Consider the following 17057-nt stretch of genomic DNA (forward strand, 5'->3'; position numbering starts at 1 on the left):
TGTAAATTGGTAAATTTTATATTGGTCAATTGTAAATTGGTCAATTGTTAATTCGTCAATTGTAAATTGGTCAATTGTAAATTGGTCAATTGTTAATTGGTCAATTGTAAATTGGTCAATTGTAAATTGGTAAATTTTATATTGGTCAATTGTAAATTGGTCAATTGTTAATTGGTCAATTGTAAATTGGTCAATTGTTAATTGGTCAATTGTAAATTGGTCAATTGTTAATTGGTCAATTGTAAATTGGTCTATTGTAAATTGGTCAATTGTAAATTGGTCAATTGTTAATTGGTCAATTGTTAATTGGTCAATTGTAAATTGGTCAATTGTAAATTGGTCAATTGTGAATTGGTCAACTGTAAATTGGTCAATTGTAAATTGGTCAATTGTAAATTGGTCAATTGTTAATTGGACAACTGTTAATTGGTCAATTGTAAATTGGTCAATTGTAAATTGGATAATTGTTAATTGGTCCATTTCAAATTGGTCAGTTGTAAATTGGTGAATTGTAAATTGGTGAATTGTAATTGGTCAATTGTTGAATGGTCAATTGTTATTTGTTTCCAATTCGCAAAAACTGTGAGTAAATTTAATCATTATTTTCTACTATCAAAGCTACCCCGTTTCAAATTAAAAAAAATCAAAGTTAGATAGCGATCAACTTTTTTTAAATTTGTCACAGTTTGCAGGGAACCTCAAAAAAAGTCGAAAATCCATTGGAGAGTAATGCGTGGTTGAAAAGTTGACCCACCCTAGCATCCATTAATGCATATTGATTACCATGTTTCCCCGTAGATTGCTTACTCCCTACTGACGTGGCATAATCATTCACTATCGGTAATTTTTCGATTTCCTTTCAAAACTGAGAGTATTACGATTCCATTCGGCAAGAGATGAACTAGCCTCAGGCTAAAAATCTCTAAAATAAAGTTTAAAAAAAAAAAAAAAAGATTCCATTCGGCGTGCAATGGATCATTTCAGCATATATTTTCCCAATCCAAAAACCCCATGCTAATCAACCCCGTGCGCCCCCGTCTATCCCATTCCAGTAATCTTCCGGGTTTACTGTGCGGACCATACGTACTGCACTCTGCGCTTCCCGATGTCCGCCTCGGCCGAGATCATCAAGGCCTGTGCTGCCGACAAACTGCAGCTGGCCCGAATGCCGGAGGACCTGCTGCTGGTGGAGGTCAAATCCAACGGCGAACGGATGGTGTACAAGGACAACGACGTTAGCATACCGACGGCCTTGAGCCTAAACGGACGGGTATTCGTTTCGCCCAAGGATCACCTGGATGCGCTGGTAATAATTACCGCCCAATCACATTGCTGCTGCATGTAGAGCACATCTCCGTACGCAATCGGATTAAAATCGATTCGGTTTTTTTTTTTGTTTCACTTTGCAGACTCCTCTACCGGAGCAGGAGCTTCCAACCGAGGCGATCGATATGGACTTCGAAGCGCTACCGACCAAGGACGTTGCCTACCACATGACGCTGTTCGATTGGGATCTGTTTTGGGCTGTGCACGAGTACGAGCTGCTGTACCATACCTTCGGGAGACATCATTTTAATAAGGTTAGTGAGCGTGTGTGTGTGACGCTATGTGCGTTGATTTATGGCAAACTATGCTCTCAACGGATGAAATTGCCTTAAGCCTGAGTCCCACTTTCCTCGCTAACTTTGTTCACCTCTTGATAAATCATGGGCTATTTCAAAAGTTCAAAAGAACCTCATTAATGACTATATTCTCCTTTATCTTTATGGGAGTTGGGATAAATCCGGGCAAGAAACTTTCCAGCGCCTCGAGCTCTGCAACCCCCACGAACCATGACGACAACGATGAACACTTTTTCCCGAGGCCTACTCTCTGCCATCATACGCTTTTACGCTCCTCTCGAGAAGTCAAAACCGCATAAAATCAGAAAATTTATGACTCACCACGGTTGGCGGGCGGTGCTTGGCTGGATGGATCCGACACTGATGTTCGGAGAAAAGCAATAGAAAACGATTGCGACTCACCGTGGAACCTGAAGTTGACGGATGATAAAATAAATGACGGAAAGATAATTTCAACAAGTGGAAAATTAGTTCTGCAATAACGTGGTGCCCGTGACGTGGTTGGAAAAAGTTTCTTTTTAATTTTCCACCGTGATGGGAATCGGCATAAAATGGATCATCTTGTTAATTTTCCTTCTGACTGTTCCACTGTTGGAGTTCCCCCCGAACAATTCAAATCCGGGTGCATGGTGAGAGGGTCCCGAACGTAAACAATTTCTTATTTCGGAAATTTATCTCCTGGGATTATGAGAAACTTTCGAAAGAAGTAGGCCTAATCGTCCAAAACAAATCTGTCATTAGATAGTTTTCACCTCAACAGATGCCGATAATGTTTACAAAATATGCTTCCACTAATTTCCTCCGATTGATTGGCAAGATTAGTTTAGCTACATTTCAATAGGATACCTACGACGAAACCTACCCTCCAGCACAGCACGTTTCTGTGGAGGCGCATGGTGGGCTACTAAATACCCGACGTTGAATGTATCATCCCTATGGCTATGACGGTACATTGATTGAGTTTGAGACGCTGCTGCTGCTGCCTCCACGTTGATTGATTGGTTTTCCGAAAATAAAATTGCAGTTTTCCACGATTTTTGGTTCACCACAAAAACATCGTTCAGAGGCGGTTGTTTTCATCGGATTCATGCAAATTCAATTACGAATTCAATCGAATGAAAATACACACGCACACGCTTTCGTGTACGAGTGAGCTTTCAGAATGAATGAAGGCGTGAATTAATGAATGAATAAAATACTACAACAATCATTTGCCCGATTTCATTGAAATTTAACGCATATAACTGATGCAATCTGGGTGTCGGTTCCATTTCCAGGAACATTTTAATGAATGCAAATTCTTCAATGCGTAGTATTTACCTGAACTGAATCCAACTATTTTGTTCTATGCAATATGAAAACTCGGTATCCTACATCGCAACGAATTGAGGATTGCGTATTTGGCATTTCTAGCAAATACTCTCCGTGATTGAAGTGGAAAGGGCACAACACCGGACCAGGATTTTCCATCTCAATTTAATTCTCTTTTCCTGGTAGAGGAGCACAGTTTTGTCAATACCTCTTCCCACTGTAGTCCATAATCGGTTTACCGTTGGACAAATTCAGTGGGTAGGTAAATAGAAGAATTCATCAATTTTAAGCAGCTTCATTTTCGTTTCATTTTGGAGCAGTCGGTGTCCCTGTAACTAGAGTTAGTGTATAATAAAAGTAAATACGAGTAAATCCACCAATCTACCATTCTATTGTGAACAGCACGATGCTAAGAAAGTTCAGCGAAAAGTATTGCAATGGAGAAAATATGATCACATTTGTTTGATAAAAATCGATGAAGGCGAATCCATTTTGGCGAACAAGTAGTAACTCAGGGAGATACCTTTTTCAATTTATCTAATATCGTTCAAACCTTGGTTCTTGTTGTTCAAAGGCTGTATAAGGTCTAATGATGATGATGATTTTGATAAAGGTCTACCACTCATTGTAGCACGGAAACTAGTCCGATAGCTGTGGGCTCTCATCACTGTTGAACGTGATCAAGCTTTATAACCTCTGATTGTCATCATTAAATCGCTGTTTGAAGGGCCAAAAACGAATGGATGGATTGATAGGCAATTTGCCCATTCATTTCCTTGGGATAGTTAAAAATCTCCTCCCAACAACTTGATCAATCAATTCGTCAGAAAATGAGTCTTCTTACCTTTATTTAACGTCGGTCTCTGTTCCGCAATCTAGTGCCAATCACAGGCGGACATCGATTGCCATTCATTGACGGCAATCGAATGTGCAGGAAGGCAGCTTCCACACCTGCGTAGGTTATCGCACCCATTCAAACATACACATGGGCCGGGACCAACGGCTTTACTTCCCTTCCGAAGGAAGACGTGACCAGAGATTTTTATGCCTCAGAAAAATCGCACCGACCTCGGCTGGGATTGAACCCAGACCCATTGGGGTGAGAAAGCAATCACGCTTACCACTACACCACTGGCGCTGGCAAGAGAAAATGAGTCATCCAACAGGAAGATGCCCCAATGAATGAGGAGAAAAGCCCGCCCTTTATTCACGAAATGTTTGCAACAGGGAGTTGACATCTTCACTTTCCCAATCCAAATTTGCTTCAATTGGGTGCCCTGATGATCCCTCCTCATCCTGGTTTTTTTTTATATATACAGTGTTTAGTTTTTTTATACATAGCGCTCAAAAGTCATTTAACAAACAGTGTTTAAGTTATAAATTTCCTCTGTCAAGAAGTCTATAAGTAGTGGAAACATTAGTCAAAATGCAAGGACATTGAAGAGTGTTCCAAACCATGTCTAACTTTTATTTACTTTTAAAACCAAATAAACATGTTTTTTTAGTTCAAAAGTTATTTTACAAAACGGAAAATAGTAGGAAATTCAACAGTTTCTCAACAAAATGGGTAAACGAGTAATTGGAAGATGATTGACTTCAGTACTTAAAGGTTGTCCCACATCAAATTGCATTACGGATAAAACGCTGTAGAAAATTACCCATTGGGTATTTTTTCTTGAAAATTTGGGTAGAAGTAGTTTATAGTGTATTGTGTACACTGTATTTTTATCGCTGTCAGTTTTTCGAAAGTTGAAAAAATGGTGTCGCCCGAAAAGCAACGTCGGGAATTGATTTTGCGCAAGCACCTGGAAAATCCTCAACTCTCTCATCGGGACATCGGAAAATAACTTGGAATCGTTCAGTCAACGGTGAGTCGTGTGATTAAACGTTACTACGAAACTTTGAGCATCGAACGGAAGGAGAAATGCGGTCATGGATGTTCTATTAGTGATCAGGATCAGAAACATGTCGTGAAAGCGTTTAAGCGGAATCCCCATACTTCGGTCAGACATGTGACCAAAAAGTTGAATCTGTCCAAATCTTTCGTTCAGAGAGCCAAGGACCGGGAGGGACTTCATACTAGGCTGATGCAAAATTTGAAATTTACGCTCCACACTGTTCAAACGGTTTCAAATCGGGTGCTGATTAGCCTCCGAAAGTTTAATCTCATTTGATAAGAAACTGACTTGGCACAAACCATTTGAAGTTTATATGGAAATTACTGAGCTTGAACTTGAGCTTGATTGACCGCCCACGGTTGCTACTCTGTTACTGCCAGATCAGCTGTAATTACACAGAGAACCAATAGACGATGCTTGGGACTAGCAATCATCCTCAATGTGTAAAAACTGGTGATCTTAAATTAGGCAATACCAGCGCCGGCCGCGCCCGAACACAGGTCAAGAAAGGTATGGGAAGGATTGTGTTGACATGACACTCGCTTTGATGGAAGCCGAGAACACCTCTGCACTTCCACGAGTAATCACTGGGATGTTGGATAAGAGGGTTGGGTTTGCAGCAGGGTTCGTTTTGGTAAACGATAAGCTGAATTGATGTCCTAACAATCATATAACGCGAAGGAGCTTGGGACTAAACCCACGGTCTTCTGCTCAGTAAGCAAAAACGTTTGCCACTAGGCAGACGAGCACCTTTTTTATCACCGAGTTGCTGTTATTATCATGTAGTCATATTAACAAATAAAACGATTGACGAATCTTGAATGTGGATGGACCTGAGATTAGACTCATGATGTTCTGCTCAGTAAGCAAAAACGGTTGCTCTAAGGCCACCGAGCCCCTCATATCACATAATACCGTTGCTCAAATTTGTGTATCCATTCAAACCCGGAACCAACGACAACAACGAGTTTCGCAAAATACACGATACACAAGCGATTTTACAATAAATCTCTTTGATATGTAAGGACCTGGGACCGCGTTTTTCTGCTCAGTAAGCAGGCCACTGTAACCGACGATCTTTCAAATCCGAAAACTAAAAACTACGAAAAAGTACTTAGGCCTTCATTAAGTTCCACTTTCACGCGACGTTCAATGACAGGGTCCTATCCAGGATTACATCTGAAAAATCCAAATCTGGCCAACGCCCACCCTAAACCTAAACCTGTTCTAATCCACCTGAAATGACTAACGAATGGAAGACTCATTCCGTGCCTTATGGCAACTTGATGATTCTATTGCGCTCATCTTTTTTCACCACCCAGGGGAGACTTGGTCCTGTACCCAATGCTTAACTTATCTCCATTCCACTCAGCTACTCGCAATTTCTTGTGATATAGTGGGCGGAATATTATTATATGAGACAATTCAATGCAGACGTCTTTCCAAATTTGGCAGATCGACAGGTAATCGGTGAGTTACCACGATAGTTGCTATTCAACAACTCGACAACGTCCCATCATCAACGCCTGCTATGAGAATTTCCCATTGCAGACGCCAACGAAATGACGTCATCGAGCTATCGATCAACTACCTTGGTTATCGCCTGGTACCTTATAGCACGATGCTAGGAGGCGAACCGGAAGAATCGATGAGCTACCTCTCCCCCGAAGTTTATATGGAAATTACTATGGGAAAACAAAACTTTTTGTTAATTGTCTTCTACTCTTTTTACATATTGTACTGTTATTAAATTCAAGCATTCAAGATTAAGCAACTGTATTGTGGGCAACACAGTATTATGTAGTGTGAAAGAGTAGCCATGATTTTTGTCCTCTATTTTACGCGCCATAAACACCAATGATGCCTGCTGAACAGTTGATTGAGCATAATAATAAGACATCAGTGACTTGAATCATTACTAATTTTTGTTCCTTACATTTGATCGAAAAGTGGTGTTGGACGAAGTTGTAGCTGAGAAAATTTTCAAAAATTTCAGCTATCATTTTTAACGTAGAGTTAAATAGTGAAAAGATCGGTATGAACCAAAATTATGGTTTCTCCATAGTAATTCCCATATAAACTTCAAATGGTTTGTGCCAAGTCAGTTTCTAACTAAATGAGTTCAAATTTTGGGAGGCTAATCAGGGACCAATTTGGAACCGCTTGAGCACTGTGGAGCGAAAATTTCAAATTTTGCATCAGTCTACTGCACACGTACAAAGTGCAGGAGGCTCCAAATTGTGACAAACGGCAAAACACGGTGGTAAAGTCACGGACCCGGAAACTGTATACCCAGATGCGGACGAAGCCTTATTGTCTCATCATGGATTATGAGACTTACGTCAAGGCGGACTTCCTTCATGGATTTAGAAAAACCTTCATGGTTCATGTTTTATATAAAATTAAATTAAAATTCCGGTCATGTAGGACGGAATTCGGGAGAAGATTAGGGAACGTAAGAAGTTTTCAAGTTCCAAAACTAGCAAAAATATCTGAAATGCTGAACTTTGAAACTTAATGTTGAAATAAATCAAATAGCGGAGACATCATTCTTCTAATCCTGGTATTTTGGAACTATGAAAAGTGGTTAGCAGTTTTCCGGGTTTTTCCCGATGTTTGAAATTTGAAAAGATTTCTAGCTGTGCGATATACATTACAATTAAGCATAAAAACGAAAACTGAAAGTATCACTTGGTTGAATGGGGCATTACTGAGGCAGCAGTATTTTTCGTGAGTCGAATTCAAACCTGTGTTTGAATTCTTCAAAATGTGTCTCTATTTTAACTTCCTTGGAATTTTAATCAAAATTCTGCACAGGATATTAATAGAATATTCTCAAACATTTTTTGTTTTGATTCTTTTTCCAGCGTTTATTTCAGTATTCATCTGAAATAAGATTGAGAGAGTATCTCTGAGAGTCCCTTAACAAAATATTTACAACATTCGAAAAATTATCTGTAGATCCGTTAAAAAACATGAAGTTCATCTTAAGGTTTCTTCGAATTTTAAAGCTTTTTCAAGAAATTTGCTAAAGAATCTTGCTATAATTCTATTCAATATTTGCTTGAATCTTTGTTAAAAATTCATTTCATAATTGTCTTAAAATTTTGTGCAGATTTATCTTGGACTTCTCCTCTTAATTCTTCTGCAATTTTACTCAGAAGTTGCATTCAAATTCTATAGAAATTCATTTCGTGATGCCTTTCTTTAAATTATCGTAAGGTTTTCTTTGCAATTCTACGCTTAAAATTCTATTTACATGGTATTTTCCACGGATCCTGGGATCCTCTTAACAATTGATTGGGAATTTTCCTCAGAATGAAATCTCGGTTACTTTTTCGAAGGACGTATCTGCTTTTGTAAACGTTGCATTTGCTTGTCGATTTGGCTTAACTGGTAGCTCACCTACACATGCTAACACTGCCATTACAACCGGATAATGATGTTAGTATGCGTGTGTGAGCTACCAGTTACGTCATACCGACAATCAAATGCATTGTTTACAACAGCATATACGTTAATTTAAAAAAAAGTAATCGAGAAATCCCCTTTTTAAGTCTTTCACCAGATTCACTATCTTGAAAGATTACACCGGAAACGCTTTGATCAACGTTACAGAGCTTGTGTATATGTATTTCGTTGCACTGGAGCGCACATTTCAAGCTGAACATTGCATTAGGCCCATTGACAGAATCTCTTCGCCTACTTTCTCTTTGTATCTCCACGGCCATGTAAAGATATTTCCAGGTATTTTCAGCACATAGGGGAATTTACGTATTCTCGTCAATCTAAGCAGCTTCCGCTCTTCCATTAGCATTTTCTCAGTGTCACGTACACATATGACGTATCTGTTTGTTTACATTCATCTGCTGCTAGCTATTCTATCCATTCCAATCAACAAAACTGTCCAAAACGGTTTGAAAACGTTTTTAAGGCGCTCCAAACTTCTCAGGTGAGTGTGACTATTGTCGGCAGCCTCTTTTACTTCGGCAACTTTTCCGTTTAAACTGCGTGTTAACCAGCTGTTCTATTATCGGCAACTCGAAATCAGCCGTATTTTGATGTGCTTATGTTTCTTTTGAAGAAACACCTAGCATAACAGGTTTGCTCAGTCGTAAAAATGTATTAGGATTGAAGCTGAAAGACTAAGAAATCGTTTAAATACATTCAGCGAAGTGTTTTAGTGAGAAAATACATCGAAATTAACGTTTAAATTGTGGTTGCCGAAAACAGTCGATGGCTGCCGAAGCCATCATTTACCCTATATCGATAAAAAAAAAGCTTTTATCTAGCATCTAATATGACAACAAGAAACGGTTTTGTTCTCAAGTTATTAACGAAACAGAATGTCGACGAAGAGAATCGATCAATGTTACTTAGGACCTAATGCAATGCTTGATTTTGAACATATCCAGATGAACATTACACAAGATCCTATCTGCATTGATCGATTCTCTTCGTCGACTTTTTCTTTTGATAACCACGGCTATGCAAATAGATTTCGCACTATTGTGCCTTATTACGGGTGTCACTACACGGTGATAAAGAAGTGATACTCAGAATAAGAGCCGTGATTGCCGTGCAAATCAAATGGGAATCACTTCACCGTGACGACAAGTGACAAGTTTTCACCGTGAAGTGACATCCATAATATGCCCCATTGTCACCACATAGTTTGATAAAGGTGGTTCATATCTAGCACCCAGAATATCAAACAAGGCATGGAATGTTTTTGCAGCAGAGTTATTAACACAAGAGAGAGCCGATGAAGAGATTGATTGATTGATTTATCTTTATTAAGGAGGCATTCAGTCTGAGGCTGGTTCGCCTCCACTACCGATGAAGAGAATCGATGAATGCAGATTGGACCTTTTGAAATGTTCATCTAGATAACGAGAATTCAGCGGGTGAATAACAATAATATTCCAGCCCAGTTATCTACCTTGATGATGCTATTGCAAATCACTAATTTTGAAAACTATTTGCTTTTTGTCATTGATGTATTTATAAACAATTAATCTCAAAAGATTTTACTTGTGTTTTATTTGCATTCCGAAAGTCAAAGAGTATCCAATATCACTTTTCATACGCAAACTTAATTATAATTATTTAAATCTCAAGAATTAAATTTCAATCGCCATCAAATTTGCGCACGAGCTGGAAAGTGATGTCCGTGTGAGAGAATTTAAATTCATTCCATTCGTCCACTCTTTTGATTAGTTCGCGAGATATTCCTATTTTGTTCGTTAAATGTCTTAATTGTTTAACAATTTTCACTATTTGTACTATACACCAAAAATTGTTGAATAGTTTCTCCGTCGAACGGCATATTGCATGACATATTTCCCATTAATGATTTTGAGAAATATGCGTTTAAAAACACCCCCCATTTTCGTTTCAAACCTCATTTTCAATTTCGTAATGTGACCCCCAGTATAGTAAAGAAAGACGCATAATGAATGTTTAATATGATATCAGGCATCTGTTGCAATAATTGATATCAAAATGAGTTTTTAGTATGATAAGAACTGCAAAATTTAACATCGATTTGCTTTCATTTTGTTAACCGACTTTGCTCGGGTTTCGTCACTAGTCGTGGTCACGTGACTCTCTGTGTAAATCAAATGGAGAGTCACGTCACCACGACATGACTTTTTTCACTTCACTAATGACAAAAGTCACTTCAAATCTCGGAATAACCTCCAATTTTTTACAGATTTGTCTTCGAAATTCATGGGTATTTCCCGGTGATTTCGTATCCCGGCTTGTACAGGTTTTCCTGATCTCTCGGTTTACTGCTTTGATATTTTATGAGATCTTAGAGTTAATGATTTTTTTCGTCTTTCTTTATTATTGAGATTTTTAGCAAGTTGGTTAACGGTTTTGGGAATTGGGGATTTTCGACTTCTTTTTGATTTTACATCAGTCCGGGGCACTCTTCTGGTCAACCGGGGTTTAAAACTCCTGCCCAGGAATTTGATATAAAACTGCCAGGAGCGGACAGACCGGGATTTTCGAACGTGCAGGATCGAATCACGATGTGCTGGCTCCGGTGAAACCATTGTGTACACAAATGAACTTATCCTGACAACCAATGCCTACTGTGATTCTATACACTCTTAGCTTGATTCAGTGATATTTTGAAAATATTTACTCAAATAATGCCTTAATGGTAGCGTTTTTAATGTGTCCGGATTGTTTCGTGCACAACCAAAGCAGATATCGTTCTTTGTGCGAATTAAATTTATTAGCAGGAAAACAGCTTGCTTTATCAACTAAGAAATTCAATTCTTTCGGACGCTTCCTTCGTGCACGCTGGTAATCATTGGGTATTCAAGCGGGCTCTCATCATGAGGGCGTATTGCAGCTAGAAAAAAAAATATCCCTAAAAAAAGCAGAATAGTGAAGCATGATGATGCGATGGGTACAAACCTCCCTCCCAGTGCTGCTGATGCTGGTATAAAAAACCATTAAATCTAATGAATAGCGAAAAGAATGTCGGTGCGGGTGTTCGGTGTTAGGTGTTTGAGCTGAGCTTAGCTACCTGGGGTAAATGCTCCTGTAGTTGCGGTACGCAGTACCTAACGCTTCAGTTTCCTATAGTTGCAACTATAGGAACGTTTACCCTATATATGGTGCACAACACCGGTGAGCGTCAAACCAGGACAGGAACGAGCAGTTCCACGCCAATTGACAAATTGATTTTATTTTTCCCTCTCCGTATTCCATGAAACTTCGCACACTAGGGACAAACCACAAACGTACATATTTGTGATTTTTCAACTTAATTAAAGCTATATCAAAAACTTAAAAATTTACCTAAATCTTACAACATTAATTTTAGAAAATAAACTTGAAGTTACGGGAATATGTAATTTTGTTTTTGGGATGTAGTGTTTGCATTCCCGGGAAAGGAGATTTCCCGGAGTACTCGAATCCCGGGAATATAAATGTTGATTCCCAACTTTCCCGGGAATTTTTTATTAATAGTGAAATTACTTTACAGTTTACGTTCTCTTTTGTCATTCATAATTTTTTATAAATTGTTGTTTCGATTTGATTTCAGTTGAACATATCATCAGCAGAGATCATCGAATTTTGAGAGGTAAAATCTGAAACTTGTTTATTTTTTTGCTATTTGGCCTGGAACTGCTCGAATGCTTTTTATTTTCATCTTCATCCCAAACAGCCCATTAGCGCCTGAGGTGGGTGGCGTTTATTGTTTCGAAGTTTTATTTTCCATCAATAGAGGATTCAGTTTGTATAACGTCAGGAAACTCTATTTTGTGATCCGATTACTCAGTTATGAATCCTTGATTTTTTATCATTTGTTATGAAATGTTTAACCCATTTATCACGTGAGTTGAAGTTTAAAGTGAAGAACAAATGAGTTTGTTGCAAGTTGCAAAACTTCCCGCTTCCTTCCGAATAACTTTTAACCAAGTTGAATTGCATTACTAAAGAAAGGATCGGTAGTGCAATATGCGCAGTGCATTCTCCATTTGGTATTCAGATGTGGTAGGGAAGCAATTTTGTAACCCGTGATATGCCTGCTTGCGCCATCGGCCAGACTTTGGTACCGAACTGTGCGACTGGACTTGGCTTGTAACAACTTAAGGCCATAAATCCATCTCAGAGGAGCCCAGCAGAGCAGAGGTCGTTTCACTTTCTCACTGTTTGTCTGTACCACTTTCCAGGAGCTGGATGAATTATCCTTAGAAAGTTGAACATATTCACTGATTTACAATGCAAGTGAATCTTACGTTAAATGTTTGATGCAAGTCAATGCCACAACCAAAGATGACTTAAACTTGACTTTCGCATTCTATTTTTCATGTTACAATGTTGTATTCACCCTCTATTTCTATTACAGTTTAAGCTAACTAATGCAAAGCAATAAATCAGACTCCTAGTTACCGTAGATTCACAAATAATACCAAGTTGCATCCTTCCTCAATTCCATTTCCACGTTTTCCCAAGCAAAAAAAAACAGTAGAAAACGAGAAAAACCATCTTGGCATTCACATTTTATTTTTCAGATTTTCTTCCCATCTCAACTCCCGTTGCTACACGACGTAGATTGTTGTTCTGGAGCGAGATTCAAAAGTAAAAAAAAAAGTGAAACCCGGGGAATTAACTTTTCACTCAGCTCCTCTTGCGTTCAGTCTTTTGGACAAGCGAGGAAAGCGCCACCCCATTTTAGAAATTCCTCAACGCTCTTTCGGAACGACGACGACGACGATGGAAGGTGAAACGGAAGAATTTAAAACGTTTTTATCTTGACTCGCATTTTTCTGTGCTCTGGCACTGGGGTTTTTCGGTTTAACCATCAGGACTGGCGCTTCAAAAGTCCCATTATGTTATGCGATTCCATCCGGCGTGAAAGTTGCATTCTTCTGCAAGGAAACGGAAAAGGAAAGATGCCACAAAAGTGCATCATCTGCTCGAGCGTGGAAAAATGCGAAAGAAGGACTTTGGACAAGGAGATTGAAGGTCTTACTGGGACAAGATTGGGTGCTTTTTCGAGTTGAACGCAAGTGACAGGATTATTGTTTCTGTCTAGGGAAACCCGAAGAAAAATTGATATTCACTTCCTGTTCCACATAATCGATGTTGTTTCCTTGATCATTGAAATGCAACTTCAATTCGTTGTAGTAAAGTGAGAAACTTCTTAATTTGAGCTAAATGCTCATGAATTCAATCGGAACATTGTATATAAGGACTTGAAGATCCAAATCCCAGGGCTCTTCTGATCAGGTATCTTGTATTGATATTTTGATGCATCCATTTTCAAACATAAAGAGACGAAATTTAGGTTCGTCATTGCATCAATTTGTACAATTAGAAGCCGAAAAGTGTGCTCTGTGGATAACAAGGTCAGTGAAAATCTTTGAAGGAGACCTTAGAGGACATCTTAGGATATAAAAACTGTTAGTTTCAGCTCTCAAGTAAGGAAAAACGAAGACTGGATGGAGAAAAAAAATACAATTTCAATCGTCTTTTTCAAGTATTTGACCCTGGGCGTAATTCATAGCAATTTGGTGGTCCGAATCTTCGTCCAGGACCGATTGTTTTTTATACAGATGGTTCAAGATTGAACAATCAAGTGGGAGCAGGAGTAACTTACCCAGGGTTAGACATATTATGCCAGCTTTGTTCCAAGCTGAAATCAAAGCAATTTTAAGTGCTCAAATATATGCATAATGCCCAATAGTCAAGCTCCTCTAAATGAAATAAAACAGTAAAAAAGGCTATCTTCCATTTAATTCAACTTAATTAATTTTGGTATCCATGACAGATACGTATTTCGACTACAATGTGTAGTCTTCATCAGTGTCATTCCCACTAAAGAACTTATCAAAATCTAACCCCCTTAAATACTCATCCCTAGGTAAAAAAGTCAAGATCACAGCCTTTGGGATTTTTCTTATTAGAGATTTGAATAGATTTTTCTCTTTTAGTTTACTTAAATCTTTGGTTTTTATTAGTTAGGTAGGTTGCGATTCAACACATTGTAGTTTCATTTTATACCTGTGATCTTGACTTTTATACCTAGGGATGAATACTTAGCCAGAGACTGGTTCATCTATTTCGTGAATTTAGAAAGGCTTAACGCTTTCACTTAAAAGTTCAAGTCTTGATTTCGGTGTGAAATGAAAATAATTTCAAATTTATTTATTTTAACACTTAACATTCCATTCGAATACCCCTCATCAATAATGACAACAAAATGTCAAACTAAATGTGATGTCTATTTTTGACATATAACTACTTTTTAACTGGGCTACAGTCCAGTTAACGAACGCCCTGTTAAAAAGCAGCGCGAACGCCCAGTTAGCGAACAAGTGCTGTAGTTTCAAATATATAATTTCTATAATGAGAGAGAGAAGGATTAGTATTTTCCATTTAATTCCACTACTTTATTTGCTTATCCTTGACAGATACGCGTATTTCGTCTACAATGTGCAGACTTCTTCAGTGTCTTGTACTAATACTCGACATTGTCATGGATAAGCAAATAAAGTAGTGGAATTAAATGGAAAATACTAATCCTTCTCTCTCTCATTATACAGGTATTCCACTAAGACGCCCACATTCATCAGGATATAATTTCTAGTCATAATCCAGAATTTACGGAACCAGATACTGTCAGCCTTGAAACAGATGCTAATGTGTATATATAACAATTAAATTATCTGAAATAATCATTCATGGCCATATCCTATGATTTGATATTCAGTATGATTCATTTGCCTCAAATATGACTATGGCCTAAAGAACCGGATTACAAGATCAGCCCCTAACCGTATCCTATTGCGGAATCTATGAAACGGAATTCCGGAATCCCCGAACCGATGCCAATGTGACCATATGCCAAATGAATCACCACAAATAATCTTTATTGACCTTATCTTATCATGCTAACATGATTTGATATGCAACATGATTATTTTAACGCGAATGTTACTGTGGGATATAAAACCGGTCTCCACGAATTTCCCGGAACCGATGCCAATGTGCCCATATGTCATCAGATACACTAAAACCTGATTTCATTGATCATAGCTTGTCATTTTGGCATAACATGATATCATAACCTCAATGTAATTATATTTCAACGGTTTCGCCGGAATTCCCACATCCGCGTTCCGGAACCGGCCAAAACCATTTCAAATCATCTTCATTCATTTGATTCTACCTATTTGACAAGCCACAAGATACTTTTGCCTGAGATATTACTATGTCCTACAGAATCGATTTCCGGGACTTCGGGTACCGATAATATCGTAGCCATACGTTATGGAAATATCTAAATTCAGTCTTACTAATCATATTTCATCTATCTGATATCATTTGCTGCACCAGGCAACCGATTCGCGTGAAAATTTTAAACATTTGGTCAAACTGGTTAAAAAAAGTACAACAAATCACAGACATATTTGCATCTTCCAAGAACGAGGAGGGTGCTAAGGGGACAGTACCTACGACAAAAGTTAGTTCAACTATTCCCCTTCAATAAAAACCAAAGTTTATGAAAATCGGATGAGGCATTGCTGAGAACGAGGTTGTTGAAAAAAAATTCGTTCGCCCTGGTATTTTACGGCTTAATGCACTTTTCAACTTCACTTCTGTAATTTCAAATTAACACTTATTAAAAATGAAATTGTAAATTTATAACCTTTTCACTAGAACGAAAACGACGCAGCAAAACAAAAATACGTCATTTTCGCAGCGCGGCCTACTTCGATCCTGTCCTGAAATAAATAGAAGTGCCTTCAAAATCTTTAAACTTCCATGAAAATGTCTAGACATTCGTAAATATCCCAATCAAATATGTCTTATAGTGATCACTCACGGGATAATTTTTCCTTCGTTGTGTTTATTGTATATTTACAAACTTAAAGACGGATCGTTTTCTCACCATTCGCTATGGCGAACACAATACAAAACCAGACAGTACATTTATTCCACTACCAGCGGCACTTTATGTTGAAGTGTACACAGCTAATAGGGTAGTTGCTCATATATTTGACGTTTTCACAAACAAATGGTTTCTAAACTTGTCAGGAGTTCTCTGGGCTTCTTTGACTTCCTGAAATTCTCGGAGCATCTTAAAATTTCTTGAAATTTTCCTGAACTTCATGGGGATGTTCTGAGTTTAGACTTTACAAATGTTCGAAATTCCCCGAAAGTGTGGACTAGAAACTGAAGTTATTGGGACTGATTACGATCTTTGAGCTTTCCTGAAAATCTCTGAGATTCTTGGAAGTTCTTTAATGTTTCCACAATTTTTCTACAGTTCTCTGGAATTTTCTGAAGTATTTTTGACTTCCCGGAAGTTGTCAGGATTGTTCGCGACAAAATCGTTAATCAGTTTAAAAAAAAACAACTTATCATTACTTAACTAGGCTACATCAAACATGGACCAACTTTACTTCAGCCATGAGATACCTTTCTGCAACCAATTTTGCTACTTTTGTCCAAGATTTTCGAAATGTGGTTGTTGTTGTTGATTTTCAAAATATGTTGTCTCCACGAGAGCCCACTATCGCTCGATAGGACGTAGCTCCAGGCAGTTAGGTGAATTGGCCTCCTTCGGTACAACATGGACTCCATTCGCTTCATTTCGTCACGAGCACGTGTTTTGGTCGTCACATTCTGCTTATGATTGCGGTTCGGCACAGTTTTCACCTTGAATGACTTCATTCCTTGTCGCTGCTTCGAA

At 38.3% G+C, this 17057-nt stretch overlaps 1 protein-coding gene across 4 annotated transcripts in view; it reads left to right on the forward strand.

Moving 5' to 3' along the window:
* Positions 1 to 17057, forward strand: part of Epac (Exchange protein directly activated by cAMP) — a 541224-nt gene that overhangs the window by 511645 nt on the left and 12522 nt on the right. For all 4 annotated transcript variants that reach the window (XM_065217278.1, XM_065217279.1, XM_065217281.1 and 1 more), the window contains 2 exons: positions 1053 to 1306; positions 1410 to 1580. In XM_065217278.1, coding sequence (XP_065073350.1) covers positions 1053 to 1306; positions 1410 to 1580 — 425 coding nt within the window. The remainder of the gene's footprint in view (positions 1 to 1052; positions 1307 to 1409; positions 1581 to 17057) is intronic.

Source organism: Ochlerotatus camptorhynchus, unplaced genomic scaffold, assembly GCF_037179485.1.
Source record: "Ochlerotatus camptorhynchus isolate MF236.1 unplaced genomic scaffold, CSIRO-AGI_Acam_v1.1 ptg000071l, whole genome shotgun sequence".
In the NCBI taxonomy this organism is placed as follows: domain Eukaryota; kingdom Metazoa; phylum Arthropoda; class Insecta; order Diptera; family Culicidae; genus Ochlerotatus; species Ochlerotatus camptorhynchus.